This window comes from Pseudorasbora parva, chromosome 5 (assembly GCF_024679245.1).
Source record: "Pseudorasbora parva isolate DD20220531a chromosome 5, ASM2467924v1, whole genome shotgun sequence".
Lineage (NCBI taxonomy): Eukaryota > Metazoa > Chordata > Actinopteri > Cypriniformes > Gobionidae > Pseudorasbora > Pseudorasbora parva.
Window position 1 is genome coordinate 5145496 of NC_090176.1, and position 11331 is coordinate 5156826.

Here is an 11331-nt window from a genome sequence, read left to right on the forward strand (position 1 = left end):
CATATCGCTTTGAAACGCAGCATTCAGTGCAGAATTCAAACGGGTCGATATGTTTGTTGTCTGCGCCGACTAGCGCATCTGATCCGCGCTGCGCTCTCGTGTCTGTAGTCTAAATTTAGACTGTTGGTGTGAGTGTGTGTGTGTGCTGCTGCGGTGTGTGAAACTAACGTGAAAACAGACGTCATTCGCCTCAAATGAAAGCATATTTACACTGAATCGTTTCCTATCACATATATAGTGCTATGTGCTTTTCAACATGTAGAAATTAGTAAATGTGTGTTAACTCATGATCGAATTCAGCCGCAGCTTCAGCAGCGTAGGGGGCGGGCTTTAGATTCTAGAGCGCATTTTGATTGGACGAGAAAGTGAAGTCTGCGATGATGTCACCAAAATCTGAGATTTGTTTTAATGGAAGTGGGAGACTGTAAGTTTTGAATGCTTATCTCCTAAATGCAAATGTTGTCATAGTTTTGGAACATACCAGCTTATTCATAACCTTAAGGCTAACACAGTCACACTAAAAGATAAAAAACTTAAACTTTGATTTCAGTGGACCTTTAAGTTAGTCGTATGCTAGTGTGTCAGATGGAGCATCACTGACTGGCTTAAACCATGATGGCATAATGTGCATTAATATGACAATAATAAAATAATGCGGCGACATAAAGGGAATTTACTTTTGATACTTAAGTTCTTTTGAAAACAAATACTTCTGCACTTTTACTTAAGTAAAAATCTGTTTTTACAACTTTCACTTGTAACGGGGTAATATTGGACCAGTAGTACTGTCACTTTTACTCTAGTAATGAAGTTGTGTACTTTGTCCACCTCTAGTGACAGACATAAAAAAACTAAATCAAATACTTTTTCTTGCTTGAGCTTAACTATCACCACCTAGTCATCCTTCCGAGAACTAACACACCTCATCAGTTGGTACAATCGAGGACCAGAAAGCAGATTAACCATGATCCTGATGCGTCTTAAAGAGACAGTACACCTAAAAATGAAAATCGAGGAGTCATCATCTACAGTACATGCTAATGCCACTCTACGCCCCTGAGTCGAACACAAGAGGACACCCTTTCGGGGTGTTTTTCGCTGTAATGAAAGCGGATGGTGACTTCATCGGTTCTCAGTGATATTTCAGCACTAGGATTGAATGTGAGGAAGCGTAAGATCAATATATCTGAATCTTGCACTGACATGCAGGTGAGCAGGTGGTGACAGTATTTTAATTTTTAGTGAACTATTCCCTCAACAAAGAACGCATGCTGATGGCATCATAATATATGGCTTGAGCAAGCAGGAACTGACCAATAAACAGCCAGAAATAGGCATTTTTCAATGCATATATACACCAATCAGGAATAACATTATGATGTGTCGGTCCCCCTTTTGCTGCCAAAAGCTGCCTAGACTCCCAAAGGTGTGCTGTGGTATCTGGCACCAAGATGTTAGCAGCAGATCCTTTAAGTCTTGAAAGTTGTCTGTTTGATCGGACCCCACGGGCCAGCCTTCGCTCCCCACGTGCATCAATGAGCCTTGGCCGCCCATGACCCTGTGGCCGGTTCTCCACTGTTCCTCTTGGAGCACTTTTGATAGAGACTGACCACTGCAGACCGGGAACAGCCCACAAGAGCTGCAGTTTTGGAGATGCTCTGACCCAGTCGTCTAGCCGTCACAATCTGGCCCTTGTCAAACTCACTCAAATCCTTACGCTTGCCCATTTCTCCTGCTTCTAACACATCAACTTTGAGGACAAAATGTTCACTTGCTGCCTAATATATCCCACCCACTAACAGGAGCCGTGATGAAGAGATCATCAGTGATATTCACTTCACCTGGTCATAATGTTATGCCTGATCGGTGTATATACATGTATTTTGATCCATTTAAGTAAAACTTAAGTAGAATATCTTTATATGTGTTTTTTATAATTACTTCTATTGTCTTTGAAATATGTTTAAAGTCTGACAGACATTAATGGTGAACTAAAATATACGTCACTTAATGCCATTTCATCTGAAACTTGTATGTCATGCATTTAAATATATTTATTAATACACATTTACAATGATGAAGATGCAATTATATAAACTATAAAGATAATTTAAACTGTAATGAGTAATTCAATATTACAATCAAGCACTTAACATGTGTCAAAGTAAGTATACTTAACATTATTAAAATATAATGATTTAAAATATGCATTAGGTAAAACTTTTGATTAATACAAAGTGCACTTTATAAGTGTTCTTAGGTGTGTACACCAACAAGTGGTGTCTCTCTTTATACACACTTAAGTGGCCTTTTATTTCATTAGTATTATATTTCCTGTAAGTACAGTTTATAAAAAATTGTATACTTTTAAGATTTGAAGGACACTACAAGTGCGCATTCAGTACAATTAAGTGCACTTGAGATTGGAAAGGAATAAACCTCACATTGACATAAAAGTTCTCTTTAGAATGTAGTTCTAATACCTTAGCAACATTAGAATCAGTCAAACTGTGCTGGAATCAGGTGTGAGGCGAGAGTCGGTCACTTCTGAGGTGTCATGGCGGTGAGCAAGCCACACTGCAAAAAATGCTCTTCTTACTCAGTATTTTTGTCTTGTTTCTAGTCTAAATATCTAACAGTTCTTAAATCAAAATGCATTTACTAGACAAGTAAAACGACATAAGATATCTGTCCTTGTTTTCTTAAAAATAAAGTAAAAATGAAGTGAGTTTTTGCTTAAAACAAGCAAGTTCGTTTCCGTCCCGAACAGAAATAAGATTATTTTTCTCACCCCATTGGCAGATCATTGTGCCTGTTTTAATCAAAAACTAACCGTGTGATATTTTCCCCCAGAAAACAAGCAAAAATATCTCATGTCATTTTACTCATCTAGTAAATGCATCTTGATTTAAGAAATATTTGATATTTGGAGTGGAAACAAGAAAAAAATGCTTTTCTCACTTAGTATTTTTGTCTTGTTAATAGTCCAGATATCAACAAATTATTACATTAAGAAACATTTACTACACAGGTACGGCGACATTTCATTTTTAGCTTCAGTTATTAACTATTAACTAGTGTCTTATTCTCATGCATATTACTAGGATATTGTCTGTTTATTAGCACTTATAAAGCTCATATTAATGCCTTATTCTGCATGAGCTTATTCTACATCCCTTAATCCGACCCAATACCTAAACTTAAACGCTACAAAAACTACCTTACTAACTATTAATAAGCAGAAAATTAGGAGTTTATGAGGCAAAAGTCGGAGTTAATAGTGAATGTGTGTTCCCCATACTAAAGAGTTTTTGCTTAAAATAAGATCAATAATCTGCCAAGGGGGTGAGAGAAATAATCTTAATTCAAACAGAAAACAAGATTATTTCTCTCACCCCATTGGCAGATTATTGATCTTATTTTAAGCAAAAACTCTCTTCATTTTGAGATATTTTTCACAAAACAAGACAATAATTTGTACTTGTCTAGCAAATGTTTCTTAATGTAAGAATTTTTTGATATTAGGACTAAAAACAAGACAAAAATACTAAAGTAAGAAAAGCATTTTTTGCAGTGTGTGTGAATGTCTGGGTGCAGTGAGAGTTGTGTGGAGAGATGGCCTGAGGTGTGTGTGTGTGTGTGTGTCAGGAAGATGCTCACCGTCGGCCGTCTCCAGGACGCTGGTGTGTGTGTGTCCGCGTGGAAGCCCTCGAACCTGCGGACGCTCCCCATGCACCGAGCGATCCGACAGGCCTGTCACATCTGGAGGAGCACTGTGGTTGTCTGTCATGAGGTGCCAAAGGTCAAAGGGGAGTGGAGGTCAAAATACAGAAATGCATGGTGGCGTGTTCAGTGATCAAACCCTTGATATATTGATCATATATTTAAGAAGCTGTGCAGGATGTGGGGTGGCGTGAAATGGGATTAGAGCACTAAAATACATGTCTAAAAAGTATGTACTTTCCCATCTTCAACACAGCACATACTTTTAGCGTGAACTGATCAGACGATGCAATCTCATTGGTCCAAAAGTCCACATGTATAAAACATCAAATATGATTTAAAGGATTAGTTCACTTTTAAATAAACTTTTGCTGATAATTCACTCACCCGTATGCCATCCAAGATGTCTTTCTTTCTTCAGTCGAAAAGAAATTAAAGTTTTTGATGAAAACATTCCAGGATTTTTCTCCATAAAATGGATTCAATGGGCCTCAAATGGTCCGAGGTCCAAATGACCGTTTCAGTGCAGCGTCAGAGGGCTTTAAACGACACCAGGCGATGAATAAGGGTCTTCTCTAGCCAAACCATCAGCCATTTAACACTTAAATGCCGGACTGTATCGCCAAACATTCTTACATATTCGGGTCGTTAGCGACCCGGATCTATATTTAACATGGATAGATCTCTACCTGTCGCGATAATAATATAAAACTCCTGATGTTAGACTCACAATTACAGAAGAATAACATTAAACATATTTCGTTACCTTCTGGCGCTTGTAAGGGTTCAGTTTGAGCAGATGTTTTATCTAGGGGTGTAACGATTCGTTTTAACAACGATTCGATTCGTATCATGATTTGAGGTTGTCGATACGATTTAAGGACGATATTGGTTCATTTAGAACGATATGATCCAAAATGATTCAGTGACTTGAAATCGATTCAGTAACTTTTTAGCCAAAAATTTTAATCAGTGTGACTGTTTATTTCAGCCGAATTGAATCGTTGTTAAAACGAATCGTTACACCCGTAGTTTTATCCCATCATCACTGTCCTCGTCAGAGCTCATTAACATTCAGCATCTGCCTCATATTTGCCTCTCACACATATTCTCCAAACTCATTTTCAACGTCTTCAAAATCAATATTTTGATCACTGACAGCTTCTTGAGCACATCCATCATCAAGAGACAGTGACACTAATATCTGATTGTGTTTAGTTCTTGCTCTCTGCTGTAAATCACTGAGACAGTGATCAAGTTTTGCAGATTATGATTAGTATTGTTTCGTTTTCTGTCTGAGGTAACTATGAGTGAAACGTCACTTCATCTTCGCGTATCAAAGGTGAATTGCACCTATTTTGTCATTATAGATTCATCATTGTGCAAAAAATATATACGTACAATCTTACACACCTCGGGTCATTAGCGACCCTATACAATTTTGACAAAAAACTAGTGTAAAAACAGGCATTCAATTATTATTATGTTTTTTTTGTTTTGTTATATTGTTTAAAATGGATTGATTGAGGAATACTAAGAAGATTGATGACTAACTTTAAAAAATGAATGAGGAGGTGGAGAGTGAATGACGTCCTGGGTCGCTAACGACTTTAACGAGGGTTAAACACATTTTTTTTTAAAGTTTAAGTATTTTAAGCACAAATGCTGGCCTTGCTCTGTTCTGTGATGCGCGTTCGTGACGTCACGTAAAACACAATTATGTTGAAAAGGTCACGCTTGACGTAGGCGAAGTACTAAGTCAGTGTTTACAAGTGTTTGTAAAAAGGTTTTAAACGATAAACTGATATAAAGACATTTGAATATGTGTATTTGGTCCTCCTTCCGCCCATATGGCGGAACTTGACTACTTCAAGCGGGACCTTTTCAAAGTAATTGTGTATTACGTGACATCACAGAACAGAGCGAAGCCAGCATTTGTTAGCCTGGATGCCAGCCAAACTTAACCCCGCCCACAAAACTTTTAGGTCGCGCAGTTCGGTCTGGCATCGCTCCATAGAGGAGTAATTATCCCCGAACAGAAACTGCTCGGACCAATGAAATCATCAGGGCGGGCTTTAGACGATGACGGACAGATGATCAACAGTAACGTAATCATCACGTCATCAAAGGGGCTTGGGTTATATTTGTTTGAATCCTAAACGGAGAACTTGCTTGTATCTGCATTCACCTTCACTATTTCTCTCAGAAATGATGATCATGTTGGTACGGCAAAGATCGTTTATTCCAGCGCGCGTGCAGACAGGGTTGCCAAGTTTTTACAACAAAACCTGCCAACTACAACCCTAAACAATAGCTTCTCGGGGTTCTCTGAGAAAAAAATGATGTTTGGGGGGTAAAATGTGTGTTATTTTGGCAAGGTTGCCTGCTAAAATTCGCACTCATGGGTCTATATATCACATAATAGTCGCTTCAACCAGCAGACATAGAAAACAACCCGTGGAAAAAAAACGCGGACTTGGCAACACAGTGCAGTTGAGCTCTGTTGACGTCGCTCCGCTGCTCTGATTGGTTGTTGGTCTGTCCAATCGAGGTCTTTCCTGGTTGGGTTGAAACACGCCCCATAATCACAGCCCAATGGAGCATCAGACTCATATTCTGACTAGAGCTGAGTATGACCACGACAGGCTAAGCATTTGTGCTTATAAAACGTAATTTCTTTAGTTTTTGTTTAAATGGCTGATGGTTTGGCTAGATAAGACCCTTATTCATCATCTGGTGTCGTTTAAAGCTGCACTGAAACGGTCATTTGGACCTTGAACCGTTTGGTGCCCATTGAATCCATCATATGGAGAAAAATTGAGGAATGTTTTAATCAAAAACCTTCATTTCTTTTCGACTAAAGAAAGACATGGACATCTTGGATGGCATGGAGCTGGTGAATTATCAGCAAAAGTTTATTTAAAAGCGAACTAATCCTTTAAGATGATTTTGAGCTACTTTCCTCATGACACATGACTACTTTATCCGTCATCTCTCTTCCTAATTCCATGTGGTGTTTACTGTCCATCTTATTCTAAATAAGAGCTTTATACTAAATATATAAGTACATTTCCACACTATTAACCAACAAGCAGCTGTTCAGCGTGTAATCTTGGCTCTTGCAGCTGGGTCTGTCAGAACAGAGGATCCACAGAGCGACTCTGACACTGTGTGAAATCTGAGGTTATTTACAGGCAGCGCCCAGGGCCGGATTCATGATACCGGCCTTCAAGGGCAGAGAGGCAGACACACCGGCTGAAAGAAAGAGGAGGAGACCAGAGGAAAGAGAAAAGAGAGGAGATATAGTGGGAATGCAAATGTTCTGTGTAAAGAGCAGCTGAGTAAAATGAGTGTTCTGCAGTTAATATTACTCACTCTCATGCCATTCAAAACTAATATGACTAAGATGACCCTTGTGAAAAAAAAGTGCACTTTAGTGTACTTTTATAAAGTGTACTTATTACACAGATAATATACTTATACTAAATACACTTAATTGTGCAATTAAATGCAATGTTTTCGGTGTACTTAACACACATTATATGTAATTGATTTCAAATTTATCACATATTAAGTTGAAATAAAATACAATAAGTTGCAATTAAGAGTGATTTTTTGGAACAACTTAAGTGGTACTTAAATACAACTTTATATGTACTTTCATAATCGCTTCTAGTGTATTAAAATTGTAATTAAAGTGCACTGCTCAATGTACTGACAAGCAATTAATGTGAACTAAAACATACTTTAATGTCAGCTAAATATACACTTAAGTGTGAATTAAATGCAATGTTTTCGGTGTACTTAACACACATTATATGTAATTGATTTCAAATTTATCACATATTAAGTTGAAATAAAATACAATAAGTTGCAATTAAGAGTGATTTTTTGGAACAACTTAAGTGGTACTTAAATACAACTTTATATGTACTTTCATAATCGCTTCTAGTGTATTAAAATTGTAATTAAAGTGCACTGCTCAATGTACTGACAAGCAATTAATGTGAACTAAAACATACTTTAATGTCAGCTAAATATACACTTAAGTGTGAATTAAATGCAATGTTTTCGGTGTACTTAACACACATTATATGTAATTGATTTCAAATTTATCACATATTAAGTTGAAATAAAATACAATAAGTTGCAATTAAGAGTGATTTTTTGGAACAACTTAAGTGGTACTTAAATACAACTTTATATGTACTTTCATAATCACTTCTAGTGTATTAAAATTGTAATTAAAATGCACTGCTCAATGTACTGACAAGCAATTAATGTGAACTAAAACATACTTTAATATCAGCTAAATATACACTTAAGTGTGAATTAAATGCAATGTTTTCGGTGTACTTAACACACATTATATGTAATTGATTTCAAATTTATCACATATTAAGTTGAAATAAAATACAATAAGTTGCAATTAAGAGTGATTTTTTGGAACAACTTAAGTGGTACTTAAATACAACTTTATATGTACTTTCATAATCGCTTCTAGTGTATTCAAATTGTAATTAAAGTGCACTGCTCAATGTACTGACATCCATTCTACTGTCTTAAAAACAAGCAATTAATAAGAACTAAAATATACCTTAACGTAATTTACATGTACACTCTAATATAATGAAATACATTCATAATTACATTTTTCAAATAATACAGCTGCAATTTCGTATAATAAACACATCCAAATTTAAATCCTCTACATTTATTGACAAAACAATCTGTAAAACAAATATACAAAAAAAACTTTTTTTTGATGCCCAAGAAAAACCCAAAAAACTATTTACACAAACACAAGAACATATGTATTCTGTCAATTTTATCATTAAATTCAAGTGATGCCATATTGATGCTCTTTAATGTGACATGACAGATCACTGTAAAGACATCAGTTCAAGCAGCACTGCGGCACGAGTGAATGTGATCACCTTGTCATTGTCAAAGAATTAACATGAATTAACATCAGAAAGTATGTTAAGGATACATTACAACTTACTAAAATGTATCACATTGTGTAATCGTTCAGTGTTTCAACAGCAGAAAGATGTCGATAAAACACGAGAGTGATGAACTCTTTCACTAAATGTATGCATTATATTAGCCTATATATTCATCATATTCTACTTAACCTGAAAACCTGAAAAAAATCTAACCTATAATTAGATTTATAAGTTAATGCAAAAACGGTCTTATGAGAAGTTTACACGTTTGCATACAATGCAAGTGCAAGTAAGGCCTCCCTATATAGTCTACACTATACAGCATTCTTTGTCGTTTGATTAAACAGAAACAACAAGGCAATTATATATTACATTCTGAATCAAATTATAATCTTTGTGTGCCCTTTGTTAGAGTTAAGCTTGGTAAAACGTCCTTCAAATATGTCGCAGCCTCAGATTGGAATTTGCTCCAGACTGAGTTGAAGCTAAAAGATCTGGTGACATTTAGTCATTTTAAAATTTTACTTCATCATTTTGAGAGTAAATTAATGGTGTGTAATTGTTTTTGACTGGTTGTATGTTTTATGTTTTTTATGTGACTTTTTATGTATAACTGTACATGCAAACAGAGCTGCCTATCTTGGCCAGGACAGGACATTTTAATCTCAGTGAGTTTTTCTCCTGGTTAAATAAAGGTAATAATAATAATAATTAGTAGAGATATTTTTTATATTATATTTTTAATTCTTTAAGAAACCTTTAGTTTAGGACAATTACAATTTGTTCAGTAAACCAATAGAAATTTTTTAAAAAAAAGCATTTTTATATTTAGTGTTCCTCCCCGAACTGTCAGCTTTGTGTACTGTTACACCCCTATTATTAATGCAATCTTAAAATCAAAAGGTGTATATGTTAATTATTTAATGCATTGTTAACTTGCATGAACAATGACTATAAATTTAATTAACCAGCTTTGAACTATAATTTATTAAGCAAGGTCAACAACTATTAATAAACACTGTAAAAAATTAAATAAAAGAAATAAATAAAAATAAATCACTGTTAGATCATGGCGGCCAATACATTAAATAACGTTAACAAATTAGATCTTACTGTAAAGTGTTACTGAACTTATAAGCTCTTAAACCTTTTCTAGCATCAAAATTAGGACCAAAAGGTTTATTCTAAAATCTTATTCCAGCATTACAGTGAAAGAAAAGAAAAAAGAAAGAAAAAAAACTGAAGAACTCCAAAGGCACACAAAATTGTTTGTCACCAACTATTTTCAAGTTGTTTGGAAAGTGCTGTTTATGTCAATGTCCCAGAAGCTCTCCATCAGTAGGAAACTGCTGCACCATCTCTCCACAGTAGATGTGAATGGACATGTTCCAAAGAGGCAGGAAAGCAAAAAAATATATACCTTGAGGAAAGAAAAAGAAAACGCAAAGAAAAAACTTGTTTATAAAACAGATCTATCCATTATTATAATTGGCTCAATTAAATTAAAACGATAGATGTACAGTTGTGCTCCAAAGTTTATATTCACACAGCAGTATCTGTATGAAAAAAAAAAGAAAAAAAAAGAAATCATAAAAATGAGCATGTTGTCTCTTTTTTATCTAGTACTGCCCTGATGAAGCAGTTTATTCTGCACGGTGTGTGTACGCTTTTGACCACAACTGCATCCCCTATGTGATGAATTACCTCAGTCGTCAGGGTAGAATGATTGGAGAGGTTCCTTCACGTATCCCACTGAGCACATCATCTTCACTGACACTGGACTTTAAAAATAGAGAACATTTTAATAATGGTTTTTATTCCTACTTTACAGGGAATTAAACATAACTTAAATATAGATAAATAACCCAAGACCAATGTAAATTGAGACCAGTATTTTTGCATTTTTCCTCATCTTGCCTTGCAAGTTTCAGCTTACCTCGCACCATCTCCATGAAGGATGTTCCTGTATTTACCACGCCTGGCACAGCAATGCTGCGGCTCCATTCCTTTGGGTGTGTGGCCTGTAAAATATATAATGATTAGGGGATCTGTAAATGCACAAGTGGGAATGTATTACTTACAAATGGACAAGATGCAAAGCATTTAAAAGCTAAAGACTTGATAGCAATGTTTTAGCTTGTGTCATGGCTGGGCATAAATTCATAATTAACATTAACTTGACCTCATCAAGATGGCTCTGTGATTCCACACAGCTTGCACTGGATCTCCAATAACACATCTGTATTGATCCTACAAAATAAAAAATAAAATAAGATAAGCACAAAATATTAAAAACACAAATAGTACTTTAACATCTTACTCTCCAAATGCAAAAAGAAAAGAACATATTAAAATCATTATTTCATTACTGGTTGTTATAAGTTAATATATGGAATAAATGTATATAACGTTAAATGTCTTCTGTCCATTTAAAAAGTAGGAGTTCGATTCAAATATTGTATTTACAGCAGGCAAATTCATTGAACATGCCCACACCGGCGATCACATTCCGATTTAAGAAATTATTATTATGCAATCTTAGATACATGATAGGAAACATGATTAATTCACCTCCCGAGTCCATAGTGCGTCTATCCTATCTGCGATTAAACTAAATAACTACACCGTAATAGAGAGCTACCATGTTACGGTGAAAATG

General features: G+C 35.5%; 1 protein-coding gene and 1 long non-coding RNA gene across 7 annotated transcripts in view; both read right to left on the bottom strand.

The window, feature by feature from the left end:
• The window catches only part of dip2a (disco-interacting protein 2 homolog A), a 204780-nt gene that overhangs the window by 53322 nt on the left and 140127 nt on the right, over window positions 1–11331 (bottom strand). For 5 of the 6 annotated variants that reach the window (XM_067443082.1, XM_067443080.1, XM_067443085.1 and 2 more), the window contains exon 6: window positions 3661–3783. The exons of the other annotated variant lie outside the window; for it this stretch is intronic. In XM_067443082.1, the coding sequence (XP_067299183.1) occupies window positions 3661–3783 (123 nt within the window). The remainder of the gene's footprint in view (window positions 1–3660; window positions 3784–11331) is intronic. 6 annotated transcript variants of the gene reach the window in all.
• Window positions 9943–11331, bottom strand: part of LOC137074978 (uncharacterized) — a 1510-nt gene continuing 121 nt past the window's right edge. The window contains exons 2-4 of the long non-coding RNA XR_010904972.1: window positions 10609–10922; window positions 10377–10453; window positions 9943–10092 (exon numbers count right to left, since the gene is read on the bottom strand). This is a non-coding gene — a long non-coding RNA (uncharacterized lncRNA). The remainder of the gene's footprint in view (window positions 10093–10376; window positions 10454–10608; window positions 10923–11331) is intronic.